Source organism: Alligator sinensis, unplaced genomic scaffold (assembly GCF_000455745.1).
Source record: "Alligator sinensis unplaced genomic scaffold, ASM45574v1 scaffold118_1, whole genome shotgun sequence".
NCBI lineage: Eukaryota > Metazoa > Chordata > Crocodylia > Alligatoridae > Alligator > Alligator sinensis.
Genome location: NW_005841850.1, coordinates 4,416,932 through 4,437,003, shown reverse-complemented (window position 1 = coordinate 4,437,003; position 20,072 = coordinate 4,416,932). Strand labels below are relative to the sequence as shown.

General features: G+C 48.3%; 1 protein-coding gene across 1 annotated transcript in view; it reads right to left on the bottom strand.

Moving 5' to 3' along the window:
* SGSM2 (small G protein signaling modulator 2) overlaps window positions 1-20,072 on the bottom strand; it is a 101,610-nt gene that overhangs the window by 2,846 nt on the left and 78,692 nt on the right. The window contains exons 12-23 of the mRNA XM_025210700.1: window positions 19,493-19,627; window positions 15,476-15,626; window positions 14,662-14,726; window positions 14,045-14,190; window positions 13,002-13,130; window positions 7,819-8,001; window positions 7,063-7,476; window positions 5,907-6,031; window positions 4,498-4,580; window positions 3,859-3,968; window positions 1,719-1,815; window positions 630-797 (exon numbers count right to left, since the gene is read on the bottom strand). Of these exons, the coding sequence (XP_025066485.1) occupies window positions 630-797; window positions 1,719-1,815; window positions 3,859-3,968; window positions 4,498-4,580; window positions 5,907-6,031; window positions 7,063-7,476; window positions 7,819-8,001; window positions 13,002-13,130; window positions 14,045-14,190; window positions 14,662-14,726; window positions 15,476-15,626; window positions 19,493-19,627 (1,806 nt within the window). The remainder of the gene's footprint in view (window positions 1-629; window positions 798-1,718; window positions 1,816-3,858; window positions 3,969-4,497; window positions 4,581-5,906; window positions 6,032-7,062; window positions 7,477-7,818; window positions 8,002-13,001; window positions 13,131-14,044; window positions 14,191-14,661; window positions 14,727-15,475; window positions 15,627-19,492; window positions 19,628-20,072) is intronic.

Below are 20,072 nucleotides of genomic sequence, written 5' to 3'. Positions count from 1 at the left end.
CTGTTTTTCTATCCATCTCCTTGTGCTGGCAAGAACTGACCCTCGAGGGGTGGGAAGAGGTAGTGCATGGCCCTGGAGACGATGGCTGCACAAGTGAAATGGAAACCAACTATGGGAGTGCTGCCACGGGGGGGGGCTGACAGCTGGACACAGCTGCAGGTATTGCCTGTTAATGACCAAATCAAGGCCCATGATCCCAGCACCAAAGCTTTCACTGCATGACTGATGCCAACTGCCTTAAATGGGACGTGTCTAGGGCTCTTGTTCAGCAAAGCACTGGTTTCTCTTGCTGGCAGTCTGTGCCTCATAATGTAGCTATAAATGCTGCCTGCTCTGTGGGAAGCCCTAGAGCAAGATGCGTGCGTCAGTCCAGCATTTTCAGTTACTAAAGGCTGGGCCTGGTTGCACAGGTATCTCGAGTACAGACAGGTATTCATGATATCCCTAGATACAGAGGCTGGTATCTATAGGTGTAGATGCACCCATGTACGTGAATCTGTATTGATACCCAGTTACGCATGTCCGCACATATGTACGTGTAGAAAATCTTATCAGCCAGTAATAGCAAAGCACAAAGGGCAGAACACAGCATACGCTGCTTTTACCAAATGACTTTAAAAGTTTCTTACCATTAAAAAACTTGATGATATCGGTGAAGTCCATGTTGTTATCACGGATAATCTCTCGATAGACCTCCACCAGTGCTAAGGCAATGAAAAGGACAAAATGTTCTGAAGAGATGTGCTTTGCTGCCCAAATAACTTCCCACACTGTAAATACATCCTCGTACAACAATTCTGAATGGGAATAAACATCACAAGAGCATCAGGTTGTTATCATTTGAGACGACTGGAGTTTATTATTCAAGATTATTCAAGCTGACCCTTTTCTTTCTCTCCCCCAAATGTTTTCTAAGTCTTATACAAAAATCTACATTGCTAGAAGTTCTGCAGGGTCAGATTCTCTTACTCCTTTGTAAAACAGTAGCAAAATCTACTTTTTCATGGTTATATAGGTGAACTGTTCATCTTACAAACTATGTAAATTTTACAATTACTTTAGTCCTCCCTTTTGTAATACTTATTAATTCTGCAAAATGTATTTTACAGATTCTGAATAGACAACCGCCTATAATGACGACACAGAAAAACTCATTTAGGGGAAGGAGCTAGACATCCCCCTGCAATACCGTGCAATCAGACAGCACTGTGCATTAGCACGAAGATCAGAAGCTGACTGGGAGAGCAAGTGAAACTCCAGGACCGCTTTTCTTTCAGGATGCAAAAAGAAAGCAAAACGTGACTAGCAAAAGGTAAGATGTGCACTCACGCTGAGGATTTGAGAGAAGTCTGTAGTATGAAGAGTATTAGTGCAAAGCAATATCACTCCAGTATGTAACAGCAAAACCAAAGCCTGCAATCCCCCGTCCTCAGAGAACACCAGGTGTGCGTGTGTGTGATGCACAGGAGTGTGGTCCAGTGGACTGAGGTTGTGGAGATCTGGGTGCCACACCCAGCTCTGCTCCTCAGCTGCCTTTGGCAAGTCCCTCCAACTCTGTGCCTCAGTTTCCCCTCCCCTCTGGCTTGGCCATCTCTGGTACATACGCAGAATGCACAGCACAAAGGGAGCCCAGTTTTGCCTGAGGCTCTTACCCCCTGCTGTAATACAGATAAGAGACTCCGGTCCTAACTAAAATGCATTTAGGCTCAGGGTATTACCTCTCTTAAAATCAAGCAGGAACCAGCGATAGCAGAAGTAGAAGTGAGTGTAGTCTCCGTTCTGGTGCATCAGCTCAAAGAGCTCGGAGTCCAAAATCTGAAACGCAAACACTTACAGTTCAGCATCCCATCTGGCAGCACCAGTGTCTGACTCGAGTCTGTTGGAAGCCCGCTGGGCTGCCCTCTGACCCTGCACTGCCTAATCCAACCACTGCCATGAAACCCCGGTACACCAGACAAATATCTAAATCAAGTGTCAAATCCTGCTGCACAGGGTTATTCCAACAGACCTGCTCACCTGGCCCGTCAGACCAAATGTGCCAGGCTCTGTTCTGAAAGCGGTATGTTTGGACTGAGCAATTACCCCACCAGGGCTGAATGCTGGAGGCGCCCCATACGGTACAACTTGCTACAAATAAGCAGCACGGCATTTACAGCATCAGCTTATTGTCTGCGACTGTCGATAGCGATGGTGCTACCTTCTGCATGCAGTAACGCATGCGGGACAGACTCCAGCTTGGGTATCGAGAGTGCTGTGCCGAGCAAAGCAACACTGCTAAAACTTTGCATGCTGTTTTACTTAGGTTACACACGACATAAAAACTTGTTTGGGACCCATCTGTTTTGTGGAACAGTGAGCTGCATTTCTGTGGCTTAACCTGAGGCTTTTATATTTAATGGAAAGGTATTTATATTTAAACAGGGGCCACCAGTTCCATACCTACTACGCTCAGATCATGGCATACTCTGACTTCTGAGCCTGTGCAAGCAAAGAGGCTAAATGGTCATTAGTATCAACTCAGACAAAGAAGTTAAAGAGTAGACTCAAATTTCCCACAAAGCAAAACCTTGATGTGTAAAGAACAAATATCCAAATTAAAGAACTGTGTAAACAGTGTGTGGGGAGCATGGTTTCCCCTGTTCTGCCCTAAAACTAACCAGTTTTGTCTACTGTAAAGGTACAAGTTAACAAGGGAAGTCTGTGGTGAATGCACAGACAATAGGCATGCTTATGCTGACAGGGGTCTTAGGACAGAGCGACCCACCCTTATAGATGGAAGTGTAGGAGAGGAACCTGGGGTTTGCCAAACATGGTGAAATTAAGTTAATGAAAAATGTAGTGCTCAAGTTCTTGAACAACTGTGCAGAAATACTGCCCACCAGGCTTTGTCCACACAGCAAGTACACTGCAGCTGCTGTGAAATTTATTGAAAACTATCTATATTCCTTCACACCACACCTTTATCCTTTGTAGCATCAATCGCTGATGTTCATACAACCCTTTGGAGTACAACACGTGCTTATCTCAGCAATTACGTTATATCCCGCTGTATACCATTTATACAAGTAACCTTACTAGAAGTGTGTGACCATTTATTTTATTGTCACTCCACTGTAGGGGTCACTAACTACATCTAATAAATGGTTAGAGAGTAAATGGAGTTCATTGTTCAAAATAATTCAGCATATCTGAGAAGACCAAAACATTTTGTAATCGAGTTACCCTGGAAACTGAGCACGGCTGTAGTGTGGGTGGCCTTTTCTTCAAAAGGTTCTCATTTTATTCCTCCAGCTGTGGGGTGGAGGGGTGTTAGTCTCTCTCTCTCTTGCACTCACTTGCTCCCTGCCAGGTGACTTCCTTGAGATCACACAAGGAAGCTGGGCCCAGCCAAGTTTCTAGCCTCCCCTATCCCTAGCCTGTCTTGCAATGGGATGGACCTCCCAAGGACATCAGTGCCATCAATCCACGCTCTCTGCAAGTCCAAAGGAAGCTAAACCGGTGCCTGCTCTTTAGGCTGCCCCTACTCCTGCTTTCTGCTGGCTGGGCCTAAGGCATGTGAACTTCACTGTTCCTTTTCATAGCTGGCACAGAGATGTGTGTGTGTGGGGGGGGGGTGTCCACCTGTCAAATTATGGTAAGGATTGGTCGACTGACTTTATGCATGTGACTGACAGATGTGCGGTACCTGTTGTGTTGTGTAAACCCAACAACTCTCAGCACACAGGGGCAGGTGACCAGGCACTGCTGCTGTCCTGTGATGCTTCTGCCCCTCCGTGGCATGAGACCAGGATTGAGATGGTGGGAACTAAGGCATGCTTCCCTCTCCCACCTCGAACAGGGGCCATCATGAATCCTCACCTGGATTAGGGATCGCATGTTGGCAAAGTGTGTGTCCATAGCACCACCATTGGGGAAGTTCTGGCTCATTCTCTTCATCAGGTGGCTGAAGCAGCTGTATGCCAGCTGATCTATGGAGGCAAATAAATGGTATGGTTTAGTATGTTGCAATGCTGGGGATCTCACGTTTTGAGCTGGACAAGGCAGTAACTTGAAAGGAAACATGATGGAGCTGGGGAAGGGGTAGCTTTCTCCTTCCACCTCAGTTATTTCCTCTGTATCTGGTGCTGGGTTAAAATATTATCTAGGGCACCGTAGTCTCTGTGTGCTGATTGCAAAACCCCTCTTGCTTGAAGCAAAGAGTCTAGCCACTGGGTTAATTAGATCACCTGCTGAGTCTGCAGAAATACTGTTGGCTTGCAAACTGGGTTGAACTTTGGTCTGGAAGCCATGGAAAGACTAACCAGGGAATCCTTAAGTCGCGGCAGTTAGTCACATCGGTGATTGTGCATGAGCAGACAACTCAATCCCTGCAGGCTTTCTGCTGGTGAGGTAGCATTTACATAGACTGTCCTGCAGTTCCCAGCTCAGGGTTTAAAGGGCTCATCTGCCTAATCCGTACCAGTGACCAAGCCTGACGAGGCAGCTCTGCTTTCTTACCGCTGTCGAGTATGACCATGAGAGGAGCCAGGAGATCGCACATGCCTTGAACGTACCCAACCTCGAGGTGCTCCCAAACATAACTGCAGAGGAAAGAAACGAGAGATGCTAGGAGACCTCGTGCAAATCATTTTGCTGGGGGCTATTCATAAGTCAGCCGGGCTACCAGAAGGCCAGCTCCCACTGGAAGGCTTCAGAAGACGGTCTCTAAAGAATATAAACCTGGGGCCAAAATTTCCCAAGGACAAAACAAATGGGAGTCTCTAAAAATCCCTTGGAAAACCTTAGAGAACTTAACAGAGACTGTGAATCCATTTCAGGAATTCCCAAGCAAGGAGCATGTGTTTTTCCCTCTCTGTATTACAGGATATCCCCCCAAACCCACAGACATTCTCTGGGAGTTCTGCATGAGGGAAGAGCCACATGTAAGTCACCGGACACCAGCATCTCTGCCTGGCTTGATACTGGGCTGGACGGCGGTGTACAGAGGGCCAGTGCCTCTGGCCACTGGGTGAGGGGACTGCTGAAAGCACATAATGCATTTGGACTTCTACAAAAGGAACTTTTTTCCCAAAACGCTGCCCTGTTTTCCAAAAGCAGAATCACCGGCTTCTACTGGGGCTTGTGCTCCTGGGCTGCAGGCAGCTTTTGAACATTTTTCTCCTCCCCTTTTGCCATGGACTAAAAATACAAATTGACCAAAATAAGACAGCAGCAACCTCAGACAATTGCAGTGTTTGGCCTCCAGCCTACCCGAACCAGGGGCACAGGCAGACTTGGAGCCCTGGCCAGACTGTAACTGCTGCTTGCCCTGGGAAGAATGGAGCTTGTAGCGCCTGAGAGTCTAACATCTGGGGGTAGAAAAAATGCTACCTGGAAGCCGTGGCACAGATATTTACTGGGCCTTAACTGGTGCTGGCTTTATGTTTTGAAACCAAAACGTCAGATTTTTCATGGGACGTGTATCTGTCACCTGCCGATATGAGCCTAGTCAGACTTTCAAAAGCACCTAGGATGCTTTGCTCCCGTTGATTTCAATTCTTCCCACTGGGTGAAGATATTTGAGGGGTTTTCATCTGAAAACAGACACTACCGCTCTAACATTCGTGCCCCTCACAATCCTGGTACAAGCCCTGTAAAGCAGGGCTCTTTATCTCTCCATCATACAGGTGGGGAAACTAAGACTGCATGAATTTCAGTGACTTAAGGTGAGATGGAGTCTTTGCTGGAGTGCAGAATTGGACTCCCCAGAGTCTAGTACCTAAACCATTTGCCCTACCTTTACCTTCTCTTCTAGTAGACTTTTGCCACTCCCAAGGGAGAGGAAAGAAAAACACTTCTATAACTATTATTGACCCAATCTAATTGGAAGGCGATGAAAGAAGAGTCTCATTTGCAAATGGTGTTACCTGCACATGACATTTCGGAGCTTCTCCAGGTTATCAGCAGTAAAATACCAGTAGTTCCGATCACACCTCTGGACGTCTTTATCAATTCTATGCAAATTTAAGGCAACTGTGTCCAGTAATTCTATCTAGAAGAGAGATGCATGTGTTAGACTTGCAGTTCAAAAAAAAAAACACAATGCTTCCAGAGTTTAACCTGAATTAAGAAGCACGAAAACTCTCAGATCCTGCCAACCAAGCGTTCCTATAAACCTTCTCTGAGATCTACAGAAGTGCTACACAGGAGCTGTGTGGTAGTGCCACTGTTACCGCTACTGAGCTTGAAGCTGGAGTAGATCTGGCTTCCCTGGTTCCTATCCTCTCCCCACCACTGCAGTGGGGACCAGCCTGGGGACACAGGCCTGAGCATGCTGGTGGTGTGTGGAGTGACTTGGGAGCCAACTGGCAGAGTTTAGAGCAGCTCCTAGGAGTCCCAAACTGCTGCAAGGCCCAGCTGGCAGAGATCAGCCCACAACACTGGCACCAGGGTGGGCTTCCTGGCTTTGCCCAGTTTAGCAGGGATGAAGGGATTTTAGCAAAGCAGAGATCTTGCAGCAAGCTGAGATTTGATGTGGGTCACACTTGACAACAAAGCCTATAACAGCTATTACAGTTCTGGGCATCTTTCATATGTATAAGTACCTTGTAGGCATGATCAGAGCATCCATATACCTGCCTGCTGCTAAGTCCCAGCTGTAACACACCTGCTGGCACTGGTGAACCTACCAAACACGCGGGTCTATTAATGGGTGACCAGGGGAAGCCTCAGACCCTGAAGCCTAATACACTGAGAGCAATAATAATACCCAGGAGCCAGGATGGTGCAATACTAGGGTTAGGATTTGCATCAGATGGTTTGGGAATTTAAGCTGTTCCCTTGAGGTTCTGGCTATGCTAAAACTGGGCCTAGAGAAAATGCTCTGAGTTTTGGCTTCATTCCAGAAACGAGACGAGCAGGGCAGATCTGGAGGCAGCGACTCTGATTTACCCTCCTGCTACCTGGGTTTAAGGTTGTGGTTGTGGCTTATCCTCATTAAATCCTGTCTAGAAGAATAGCTGAGACACACTAGGGATCACTCAAAGAAGAGCGCTCTACAAACTTTAAGGGAATGCGACCTACTGTATAGGACGCAGCACAAACAGCAGCAAGATCCACTCCAGATGTTAAATAATCCAGCTGGGAGCACAGCTGTTCCTCCGGTATGGAATCCTGCACCTCTACAGCCACCAACCCGGCTTTCTGAGCATGGACTGTGTCCACATCTGTTCTTTCCAAGTCCATGCTCGTTTCTTCCTCTACCCCATCTTCAAAGCAGATGCTCTGCCCGTCATCGATGCTGGAGAGGATGCCTGAAGCTACCGAGTAGTTCCGAGAAGAAGGCAGCCCAGAGTCAGGAGAATCAAATTCTACCGACTGCTGCTCTACTGCAGCAACTGCTGTTGGTGTGTCCATGTTCACCACAGTCAAAGAAGGGTCGTCCTGGCCCTTTGAGTCTCGCTCTGCTGAGTCCATTTCATCTACAGAGATGAAGACCTGACGATTGGTAGGTGGGAAGAAAACAAAATAGAGCCGTTAGTTTGGCAAATCAGAGGGGCATGCGGGTATGTCAGTGCAATATATACAATCATTGGCTAGTAAAACATCCATTTATTACCACATGCAGGTAAGTGTGTGTGTGCAGCTTGGATCAGGGTCAGTGCACCTCTTCTCTCTCTACCTTCCCCCCAAACAGCCCCTCAACCAACCAATGTAGCTGAAACCTTGACTGCCTGAATTATGCTGCTCCCGACCGCGCAGGCTGTGCCTTGTGCACCAAGCCTCTGCCATCACTTGACAGGCAAATACTTCTCCCTGAAGATGCAATAGGCTACTCACGTCATTGCTGATGGTGGAGTCCCTGTGGATCAGTCGCTGGACGTGGCTGTCGATGCTGCTGCCCGATGAAAACTTAGCCAAGGTGGCATAGTGTGACTCCTTCTCTCGCTGCTTCACTATCACCTCGCAGGCTTTCCACTCCGCCATGACCTTCTGATACTGGAGAGCAATGTCTTCATCCACCTGCAAAGCAGAGGGGTCAGAAAGGCTGGATTCTCCCTGCCAGGCAGCATGCGAGAGAACCAGAGTGATGCACATAAGGAGAGAGTGAAATTAATGAAAAGAGCCAACGAGAATTGAGGCTCCGAGTTGTGCGTTCCACACCCAAACTCCAGGTGAAGGCCCATTTCACCAACATGAATTAAATCCGTCTGCGAAAGGGAGAGAAAGTCTCACAGTCTCTGGGCTGGGACTTGGGATACTGTCTGAGCTGATGCGAATTGCTTTAGCCTTTCTGGGCCTCAGAGGGAAGTGTTACGCACCCACCCATCTCAGCAGGGTGTTGTGAGAAGAGATGCAAACACCAAGCTGTAGAAAGGGGTGCCACAGATCTGGATGCTTTCCACAAGGCTATCTGATAGGAGAAGCCTGAGGGCTGCGATGGAGTTTTAAGGGCACGTCAATAAAGAAGGAAGAGGAAAGAGACAGCAAAGTCACGGAGCTTGCTGCAGCAGCAAGCCAAAGATAAAGCAGCAGGGCTGGGAAATGTAATGACTGCCTGCCCACATTAGCAAACCTGAAGCACCTGAGAAACCACCGGGAGTAAACTGATCACTGCAGGCAGGATATTTTTTAAACCTGTGGTGAAGATGCTCCTAGTTGTCTTCAGAAGAGCAAAGGAGCCACTGGCTTCAGTCTGCCATACACTCTAGATGCCGGACAGGACGTGGTGCACCAGTGACTGGCTGCAACAAAGCAACTCCTGTCGTCACATTGTGCTGCTTGAGCTCCCTCAGTGTGCCCTGGGGTCCACCTCCAAGTCCACAGGAAGACTCAGGACCAGAAAGTGATCCTGCCAGGCTGGAAATTCCAGCTTGGAGACGGGCTCTGTCACAGCTGCACTGCACGTGGCCAGATGGCGCCCCTCTGCTCCTTGCAGCAGTAAACTATCCGCTGCCATGGCTGGCTTCTTCTGCACTAAGTCAGATTGGAAAAGCCCTAGGGCGAAATAAGGACATGCAACAATTTTGCTGCTCTGTCACTTGTCAAGAGCTGGACAGAAATCATTGCTGTGAGTGGCTGCAGGCTCTGGGCTTTGCCGGCCAGTCGTGCTACTGAAATGCTCTCACCAAAGCTGAGGGATATTTGTCACTTGAGGTAGCGGAGTCATAAATCACCAGGCACAACCTTTGGCGGGAGGCTGGAGGAGAGCCAGGCTGGAGAGTGCCCCAGGCCTGGCTGCCTAGCACTGATGGATGGCTGCAAGATACTGCCAGATAGCAAAGATGATACATCATCCAGGACAGGCCCAGCTGAGAACATGGAGAGTTGAGTGAAATATGCTGAAATTACGACTGCTCTGATCTCACTTGCTTATGAATCCCTTCCATTTACTGCGGCCTTTGTTTAGGACTGGACTCCTCAGACAAACACCATTTAGTACTGCTATTAATTATTGGCACTGCAGTCCCCTCAAGGACCTGCAGCATGGACTGGGCCTCTCTGTGCAGGGTGCTGGAGAAAAGATGGCTCCAAGGAGCTGACAAGTGGGTAGCACTTCTCTAGTGCCCTCTAGCAGAATAACAAAGCACCCAGCCTGCCCTGATTTATGACTTGCTGCACCTGAGCTTAGCATCATTCCTAGCTTACAGCCTGGGAAGGTCGGTCAACATGGGAATGAAGGTCAGCCTTCCTCCTCACCAGGCCCGTCCTTCAGATGCTTGGGACTAGTCTTCCTGAGTTCTGGTTCCACATCCCCTTCCTCAAGTACTAGGAGCACATCCCCTTCCTCAACCAAGGCAGCTCTCAGAGACCTGATTTTCTGAGGTCTAATTTTTTTGCTTGGCCACACACTGAAGGCCCCTCCTCAGTGTTAACAGTCCAGTCCTATAGGCAGGAGTGAAAGACAGAAGTCAAATACAACCCACAGCAATCAGATCACGGAGGAGGCAGAAGGAGCCAACACGCATCATGCAGTGGAAGAATGACTGGAAACAGGAGGCAGTTAACTCCAGTCATTAGTGTCTAAAGGGAGAGGGTGATGACTGGCAATAGCAGTGCTGACATGCCATATTGGCACCTTCTGGGAGCTACTGCACAGCCTCCAAACTGCTCCCGCTAATGCTCAAAATGAGCTTCGCAAGGAAGGTGCCTTGGTGCCAGAAACCATGCGAGCTCCACCACTGCGCTGGTCCCGTCAGAGCTCAGGCTGGTACGTATGCACACAGTCCTTCTCCCTGCCTCCTGCTCCTCCTGCCCACGCGTGTACCTGATAGGGCTCTCCTTGCTGTGTCCTGACCATTTTCATGGCCGGTCCTGTGATGCCATGAGATGGGCTGGGAACAGAGCAGGCCAGCGGTGGGATAAGGAGGTGGGAGGAGAAGTTGAAGTGAAGAGATTCTCCTCTTAGCTCAGCTGTTAATGGAGTGGGGCACTACCACTACCAAGGCCACAGGGACAATCCCGACACAGGCCAGCACGTGGAAATTGCACTACTGAACAGAACAAGGGTTAAGGTTTGGACTGCGACTCCTGCAGCACTCGCCTCTACTCAAGTACGGGCCTGTGTTGCACGCAGATGAGATAACTCTGTTAACAACTTCTGAGCAACAGGCCAGCCAGCAGAGGGGACATGCCTGAAGATTTGGCCCATCATTTCCTGCTGGGCAAAGTTTAACCCTGAGGGGATGAGGCAATTTATTTCTCTCTGGGAGAGTGCCCTGCCCAATTTCAGGAAGGATTTGTCCCCGGCTCCCTCCCAACACGAAGACCTTCCGAGCAGGGTGGGCTGTGCAAATCACTGCATGCTGAACGCTTCCGAGGTTAAGGCAAGATTGATTCAAGGCACAAAATTTGGATCCTGAGCTCTTCTGAACATGCCAAAGCTCTGGGCTGCCTGCCTTCAGCTTTGCTCCAAATGACCGGATTACTGGGATGGAAAAGCCAAGTCACAGCGCATTGGTGGGATGAAGGCTGCTTACACAACACCAGCAGTTGAGATGATGACTAACTGTTCAGCGTGGAAGGCTCTAGGTCAAGCCGCCCTTGTGATCTGCAGCTGCTTGCAATACCCTTGGGATATAAACTAATTGGAAGCTAGCAAGTGCCAAATATCCTGTTTATACAAAAACTGCTACTTATCCCTTGTAATCTGTTCCAGAGCCGCACCACGTACATTCTCTCGCTGGTGAGGATACACGTCGGCAGTGAGATTAGGGAGTCAGCATGCTGCGTTCCAGAGCCCGCTCTCCTTTTGCGCAGTATGTAAGCATCGGGTGGGCTTGTAGCGTAAGCCCATACCAGGCCTTGTCTGCCCAGAAAGAAGTACAGCTTAAAGACCAAGTCCTAGCGTAGCCTCGTGGCCTTTGCGAAAGGGCAAGTCACCGAGGAACCGCACAGTGGTGCGAGATGGATGTGCTGGCTGATGCTGGTTTCGTGTGCGTAGCTGGAGCACAGCACCCTGACTCCTGCTGTCAGTCCTAGGATTTCATTGTTAACACTGGCACGAGCCTGTTTGCTTCTCTCTGACAGTTCACTAATGTCTCTGCCTCCCGTTAGCCATTTGTTACAAGCAGTAACGCTCGGGCCTCTCAGAGCTAATTATTTTCTGTCAAGTGCTTTGAGATCAGTTGGTGAAAGGGCATGGCTAAGAAGGGCAAAGCAGAAGTGTTCTAAGTGGATGAGCAAAAGCAGCTAATATATAATTTAAACAGGCAGAAAGATGTGGTTTAATGAAGCTGAAAAATGTGTCCACTTACACTTAACACTTTGCACCCAACTTTCTTGGCTTTCAAGACAGGGCTAAGCCAAACTCTACCCAGAAGGCAAGAAAGGAAGGGTTTATGGGCTGGTCGGCCAATGCCGGAAGGTATAATGTGGGGAAGCGTCCTTTCCAAAACTGTACAAGCAGCCTGTGGCAGGCTTACGGCCCATCAGGAAATCTAAGATGAATAGGGGGGAAAAGTGTGTAAATCTGAATTACAGCTGGGAAATGGGGTAAAAATAGATCTCCAACTCAAAAGAGACAGACACCCAGTGCTGCCACAAGACAGGAATACACTGCTTGGGCTGGCAGGCCCCAGTAGGGTCACCCACTCAATTTGGGTGGGTCTGCAGCCAGGATGCTGTTTTCCTCCAGGCATAGACAGAGGCTAGGACACACTGCAGCCTCTTCCTACTTGAATGGTTTGCCTGTGACCCTGTAATGCTTCTGTGCTGAAGGTCCCATGTGTTAGCAGGGCACAACAGCTTATGTGATGGACGTTCTGACAGGACTCAGGCCCTTAACCATGTTTAACTGCACCAATATGTAGCAAATGCTGCTAACTGGGGAAAGGCCATGGGTCTGGGGGTTTCCTGGGTGCTTTTAATATGGACAAGAAGTCACTATATGCAAGTCCCAAACACTTTTGCAATTACACTAGTGTTTCAAAGGAAAACGGAGGTGTTTTCATTTAAAAAAAAAATACATCTTGCAGGTATCTTGTCATCTAAAAAGGGACTGTTAGCAAGGTATGCCTCAAGCTTTGCAGGTCACAAAAGCTTGATATGCACAGTTAAAAAGTAGTTGCATTAGTGTTTCAAGATGGGGGATTTGAATGCCTGCTGTGCAGCCTGGCACACTGCATTCCTCAGTTACTGTGAGCATTGTCCTGGGATAGCCCCTTTCCCTCCCAGGATCAGGAAGCACATTCCCTGCGCTCATCTAAGAGTGGACCCTACACAGCTAACTGACACCCATTTTACAAATACGGAAACTGCTGAGATACAGTGAGGCTATGTGATCAGGCTGCCACAGCAGGGCTCAAAACAAAGTCCTGGCTTCCAGATCTACTAGAAGGATGTTCTCAACAAAGAAGCCCGCAAAATCACAGGTTTCAGATGCCTCTGAACAGCTGCATTCTTCGTGCTTTTGAAGCATTTTTCCTAACATAAGTGTTCCACCAACTGAATGCTCTTGGTGTCGTCTGGTTTTCCTTTCTTAACTCTGCATCCAATTTCAAAATCCAGAAACTGGAACTCACCCGATCCATATCCTTCTTGGTCATGCCAAATTTGTAGTGACCTAGTAAGAAGGGCCACACTTCCTTTCGGATCTCATGCTGCACCCCACCATAGTACACTCTTCTCAGCAATTCCAACTCCTTGTAATTCTAAAGGAGGCAGGGAAGAGATGGGATAAGGAAGTTAATACAGCTGTATTCTGAGCTTGTGTGACATCGAGAAAAGCACTTACACCTGCAAACATAATGGGCCTCAAAACAACAAATACAGAGACCTTTGTTTTTAGGGTACCAGTTCAAATTTGGCCCGCTGTGCTGATGACAAGGCTGTTACCATCTGACTGCAGCATCCCAAAAAATGCCTCTGTTCCTAATGAACAGACATCCATCCAGAAACACAGCCCGTAATGCTACACAATTACAGATTTCAGAGAGCTAACTCTTTCTTACTTCTAGGATGTGATCCCTTTTAAGAGCCCCTGATTTGGAGGGCATGTATTTATGAGACTCACTTACGGGGTTTGTGCCTGGGAGCAAGGCAAACAGCTTGAAAAGCAACGAGCAGTTTGCACTGGCACTGTCTGTGCTAGAAGTGTTCGAATGGACTGAAGAGCAGCCAGAAAGGGGTGGGTGCTAAACAGTTCTAACCTGGCTTCAGGAAGCTGCCTTTAAAACTCATTCTGGCTTTTAACAAAGAATTTCAGGTCTGACCATTTGAATGTACTCCCCTGTAAAAGTTGCCTGCTGGGACACTCGGAGCTTGTGCAGAAGGCAACCAGACGTGAAACTGGTCACATCATTTACATCACACATACCCTGGAGAGCCCCTGACTCCCACCCCACTGGCAGAGCAATGTAGGAACTGGGTGTGCACCAGATGTTGATAGAGGAATTCTGGCACAAGGTGTGAATTCAGGAACAGTTCCTAGAGGACAACATGAGAAGCATTCCCAGCCAAATAATGCTCAGATGCCATTTCACTGAGCACCGAGTGTGGATGGAAGAGCTGAATTTCCCTTGGAAGAACTGGAGGCTGGTGCAGCGCTCACCAAGGTCCCCTTTACCTTCTTGTCCTTCTGGTATTTGCTCCAGACCTCTTTTGTCAGGCCTCCTGTGGCGCTGGTCGGTTTGTCGGGTGGGACGATGGTGTGGTTCACTAGAGCAGACAGATGTGTTCGCACTGTAGACAAATGACGGCAGTAGGCAAGCCCTGCATTTGGTGGGGGAGAGTGGCAAGATCACGTAAGCGAGAAGGAACCCGTACAGCAGGCCCTTTTAAAAGACCCAAGTGGACAGTTGAAGCTTAGAGCAAACACCCTAAAACAAAGCAAGTCTACACGTGCGCTGGGCAGAACGAAGGTCTGCAAAGCTGATGGCTCATTCAGTTTAAAGAGGAAAGTGAAACTGCAAGGTGGATTAAGAAAGGAAAGGGGGAAGGAACAGAGCTGTAAGCCTGTTCTCTGCTGCTGCTTACAGAAGCCCGGATATTTGGGCCAAGGGTTTGATCCTCTTAATGTTCTGAGTTGCTCTAACTCCTTATAAAGATAAGGGACAACTCCACCCTCTCACCTACACATGCTCAGGTCCCTAACAGTGGAGTCCTCCTACAGGCAAGCGTGTGGCTGCAGCAGAAGCTGAGTGCACTGTGCTAACATCCCCCTTGGTGAAAAGCTTCACTTACATCCATAGAAGGCTCTGGATACAATTTGTCTCTTCATGCTTTCACACAGCATCTTTAACGGGGTTCTGGAGAGAGACATTTTTGACAGGAACGAAGTTGGGTTACACAGATTAACATTCCCACTTGGCTGATAAACGCCCTGCTTCTCTGAAGCAAGCTGCCACCCCTGAGGCCTATCTAGCACAAAACCTCAGGTCACAAAATATTAAAACTTGTGGTGCTGCCTCAGACCATGTTTAGCAGGTACCTTGCAGCAACTGGATACTCTGGTGACATTGTTGAGGTCACTGATCAATCATATTCCTAGCTGTCCTCTGCCAGATTAGTTGCTGGCTGGCTTGTTACCACAACCCTGAAGTGCCACTTGGGCTTGGGGGTTTCTGCCAGGGGCACTGCCTTGCAATCCCAGACGGATCTGAGAGTCTCTAGCTAGACTGGTGCAACTGCAACAGCCTTGACTTACCTGTGCAGAAAGGAAGTTACTGAAGGCCTGCCTTAGAAGTGCCAGCAGGACTCAGGCTCCCATGTTCATGTGTTCCCCCCGCCCCAGTCTCAAGCATCAATCTTTGAGCTGGACCCTCAGAGCTAACATCAGTTCTGAAACATGACTTCCGCATTTTTTAACTCTTGATCCCTTCGTGTCTGATATTGCAACCAACAAGTCCACCCTGGATCTCCCTGTGCGGGAGACCAAGGGCACTCTCACATCACGTGCCTGCACAGTGCTCCACAGGACATGCAGCCAAAGCTTTCCCACAACTATCTGCCTTCTGCAGTTGGGGCCACGCTGGCTCTCTGAGCACACCCTGCTTACCTGTCGTGTATGCAGTTGCAGCAGCTGGGGAGGTCATAAGGAGAGCTGCCCGTTGAACAGGAGAGACACGAGGAACCTTGGCTACAGTGCTCCAGCTGCCATGACAACAAGCTTGCACTAAATCCCTGCATCTCTATCATGTCGCTGGGGTCTGAGGAAAGAAAAACATCTGGGCATAAACTTTTCCCCCTGGTGTGCCCTGATGGCTTTGTGCTTCGCTTTGCTGCAGGCTGTAGCTTCCATGCCAGGAAGGGGAGAACATAGCCCTACTGCCCCATAAACGCTGCTCACTAGTGCTGCTAAGACCACTAAAATCATGTTTAGTAACCCCAGTGCACAGCTGACTGCGCGTTTTCAAACAACAGCGTGAGAGAGGCTGCACTGCTGCTTTGCAGGGACCAGCTTTGCAGCCCCATGCTGCCCTGGCCCTGAGCTGTCGTGCCCCCGCACTCCTGGAGTCTCTCCATGGAGGCCAGCCAGGAGCCAGACGGGTAGGAGCTGCTGAGAAATGGGAGTCTAGCCAGTGGCTGGATCTGCCATTTTGCCCACCCCTGCACTGGAGGAACATTTTACTGCAAGAAGCGATCACAAGTTCATGGAGTTCGACTATTCCTGCTCAAACACCGAATTTCACTCAGTGATTTCTGCAATGGCTCCACAGCTTCCAGCTGAGTTAGAATTAAAAAATCCACACCTTCCAGGGTCACACTCAGGGTCCTTTTATAATAAGAGGAGAATTTTTTCCTCTTAATACCCAGGGCATGAGCCTAAAACAGTTACTCACAGGGGAAGAGATAGTCCCGCACTGAGTTCCACTGACTTCCATAGCAGTATTACAGAAGTCACGGTACTTCGGAGGTGGAACTGGAGAAAGTGACTCAACTACTCAACCTCAGCCCTACCCCAAGCTTCTTGCTGTTCCCAATTTGCCTCAGCAAAATCCTAGTTCACAAAGGAACGAGGCTAAACATCAACAGCAAAAATGTATTCCGTGTGCCTGGAAATCTGGGATGCCGCCCCTCATCTGTTCGGTATCAACAGCAACCCCTTCTGTGCCCCTGTTATTCAAAGGCATCATTTTAATGATTATCGAGTTCATGGCTCTGAACGCAGCGGCTGTTCCACGTAGGTGCACCCAGGTGCCTGGACTCTCAGCGGGGTTGTGCAAATGGAACGAGTGTCGGGATCAGGACTCAAAGCCTCAAGGCAAAGATGCTCGAAAGTAGTCAGTAATTTGGAGTCCCCAGCTTGATGCACCTTTATATGGGCCTGAAAACTGGGCTTCTTTCAGGTGTCTCTAGAGAGACAGCCAAGAAAGAGAGATCACTAGTTGCTTTTGCCAATCGTGGCTCGAGTTCTTAACCTTTCCCAGCTGTTGCTTTTCATAAATAACTGGCCTTTCAGCTCACCCATGATTTAAATTAAGGCAGAAGACACAGCATTGGATGCCATCGCATTCACATGTGCAAGCAAATTTCCATCCCATGGGCTGCGCTTTTAAAATGTCTCGGTGGGGAGTGAGGGGGGATTCCAAACCATCTCATGCATTCTGCTTTGCAGGCAACAAGACAGGCTTTTGCTTTCACTTTTTTGTTTGCTTTAAACGGGCTCTCTCTTAAATCTGGATTTCGCCATCAATGCAACATAAAGCATTTTAACGGCAGCTCTCGCGGGGAATAATAAATGTCCGTGAACATAAAAAAGCACAGACTCATGCGGAAGCAGTCACATAGATATTACACTTCACAGAACAACGGTAATGAAAAAATGCTCTTCACCTTAATTCTTCAGGAAGGAGCTGAATGACCAAGTATTTATTGCAGCTTCTCATTTGGTTCAAATAAAAACCATTGGACAAAACAAATCTTTTTAGAATTTTTTTTTTTTTTTTTTTTTTACCTCCCCCTCCACAGACAAGAAAAAAGTGGGTTGGTTGGTTGGTTGGTTTTTTTAAAGGAACAATAGACTTTAAAAATGAGAGAACCCCACAGAACCTAAGGATTCAGATGAAAGGTACCTGAATTAGTGAAGAATTAGAGTGAACAGCATCTTCATTTTATTCAATTGTGGTGCTGGCGGTTTTAATCTGCAACTCTGGCCACATGCAAGAGTCAAGCATGTTGAAAAAAATCAAAAGCAAATGGCTAGCCAACCCGATACAACAGTGTTGTCATTATTTCAAAGGAGCGCTGATGGGCTGACAAAAGCCAATCAAGTCTAGTTTGCTGGCATGAATTGCCGCTGAACAGTCCGGTAGTCGTAGCTCTGCTGTCAGCATTAATGGCCATTTAAAATCATTCCATGTTTTTTTAAGTGACTGAGTCTCCAAAACAAAACTAAGTAGATTTGAGGTGTAGGTTGCTTTTTCAGTCTACCTTTTGCTGGCATGCAACACTAGCCCGCTCTTGCCCTAAACTCTCTTTGTTCTCATCTGTACAACACACTCCTCACTTCAATATTCCTGCAAGCGGTAGCTTTCTACCGAAAGAGGAGTGCTCTTTGGTGGTGGTTCTTCTCTGTCCCTTTGACAGAACATGGAAATCCAGCCTAAGTTTGCTGTGGTCAGCCTTTTGATTTGATGGTTGTTTGAGGGACCTATTTGAAGCAAGGAAGATCTTTGTGGATAAGCATCCACGTCAACTGGACAGCACTATAACAGTTGCTGAAGAGAAAAAACTTAAAAGCCCTATGCCGATTCATCCTTGGATAGCCACAGCCAGGATGCGGATGAGGTACACTCAGCACTAGGGCCACTGTCCTGTCAGCTTATGGGATAGGAGATGGGTCTTTTCACCTTCTCCCATGTCCCTGTCCTGCTTCAGGGTGTGTGGTATGGTGTTTGTTGTTATTCTTCTGAATCTTGCTTTATCTGCAATACAGGGTAGTGAGAAAACCATGCTGGTGCATGCAGAGCACTGAAGGAGAAACAGCGATATAAAAACCAAAGCCTTAAATCTATGCTGCTGGGATACAGAGAGAACATCTAGCATTTAAAAGGGATCCATCCCTAACATCCACTCTGTGCAGGACCTGCAGACTCAATCACACGCAGGACTAGAGATGTGATTCTAAACTCCTAGCTACTGCCTGTTACCAGTAAATCAATGGAGCCTGTTTTCTTGGTAAAGGAAGAGCACGTTAAACTTGTAGAACATGCACATAAGAGGTCTGGCATGGAAACAGGGCACTGACTGGTAGGCTGGCAGCAGACAGAGACGGGTTTGCTCCTGAATCGGTTAAGTCCCGGGAAGCCCTGGGCACAGGGGAGCTTGTGCTTGGGCAGGACGATTCTGAAGAGTTCCACGAGGGAAGACCAGAGTGAAACTGGTACAAACACTCCTGCAGATACTTCTTCCTCCCTCTTTACTGACCGGCTGTACTCTTGAGCCCCTTTCTGGAGTCTTAGAACTCCTGCTGTCCTAATGCAGGCTGCTCCGCCTTGCGCAGGGGACCTCTGCTGAACACCAGTCTGTTTGCTCCTTAGGACAGGAGGAATCCTGAGTCTCCAGAAGAATGCAGTCAGGTCCTGATCATCTGCTAATTAGGCTGTCTCAGGTAGGATGCCACTCTGCATCATTATCAATGAAGCACTTTTGAAGGGGAAGGGTAGCAGCTGATCCTCTGAAATCCATCAGCATATGGAGTGGCCATAACATTGAATAGCCTAAGCAGGAGAGCACAAAGACACATTACGCTCCATTTCTTTGTGAGCAAGGGACAAGATTTGGATCTTATGATGATGGCGATGGGGTTCGATTCTGTAAGAGAGATGATGATGACTTGTTCACTGGCTTCAGAATGACCTTGAAAAAGAGGTGCTATTGACCCTGTACCCACAGGTTGCACCTGCCCTCTCAACCAGCTGCACAGTGGCCACGTCACGTCAGATTGGCTCCTCTGACCTCAGGGTGGAAGCAAACAAAATGTCTGTCCTGCAATAATGCCAACACTGTTGTATGCATCAGTGGAGCGCACTGCCACGGGGCTCTGGGGCACAGGGGAGAGGAAGATAAAAACCTTTCATCCTATTAGGAGCTGTGAGGTTCCGAGAGCAGATCATTGATAGCATTGCGTGCAGCTTATCTTCCTCCTCCTCGTCATCGTCGACAGAGGCAGAACGGCTGGCAGCTAAGTGGTGGTAGTTAATAGTTACTGCTCAAAGAAAATAGTGAAAGAGGAGCATAAGAAGAGAGGATTTTGTTCTATGGGAAGTCTTAAAAGGACATGTTCAACAGAGATGAAAAGGAGTTGGGGTCTTCCCCCTCCTTTTGGGGATGGGAGGGGAGGAGCATTTCTCAAGGGCATATTCTCCATTGGGCAAAATTTCCACCTGGCCAATGTCAGCCCTGAACGTGTGCATTATAGTGAAGGCACCCACAGATTTTGCTTCACCCAACTAGACAGCATGCAGGAAGCATGCTCCAGGTGGTCATGACCTCAGCTGTGGGTGCGTACCGGGTTGAAAATCTAGTCTATGTTGCGGGGCCGGGCAGCATGGGGAAGGGAAGAGGTTTAACTGAACACTTTAGCTGTAATGGGAATGTTGCATGCAGAAATCGCCTGAAGCGCTGGACCCTGAGCCACACTTGAGGAAATC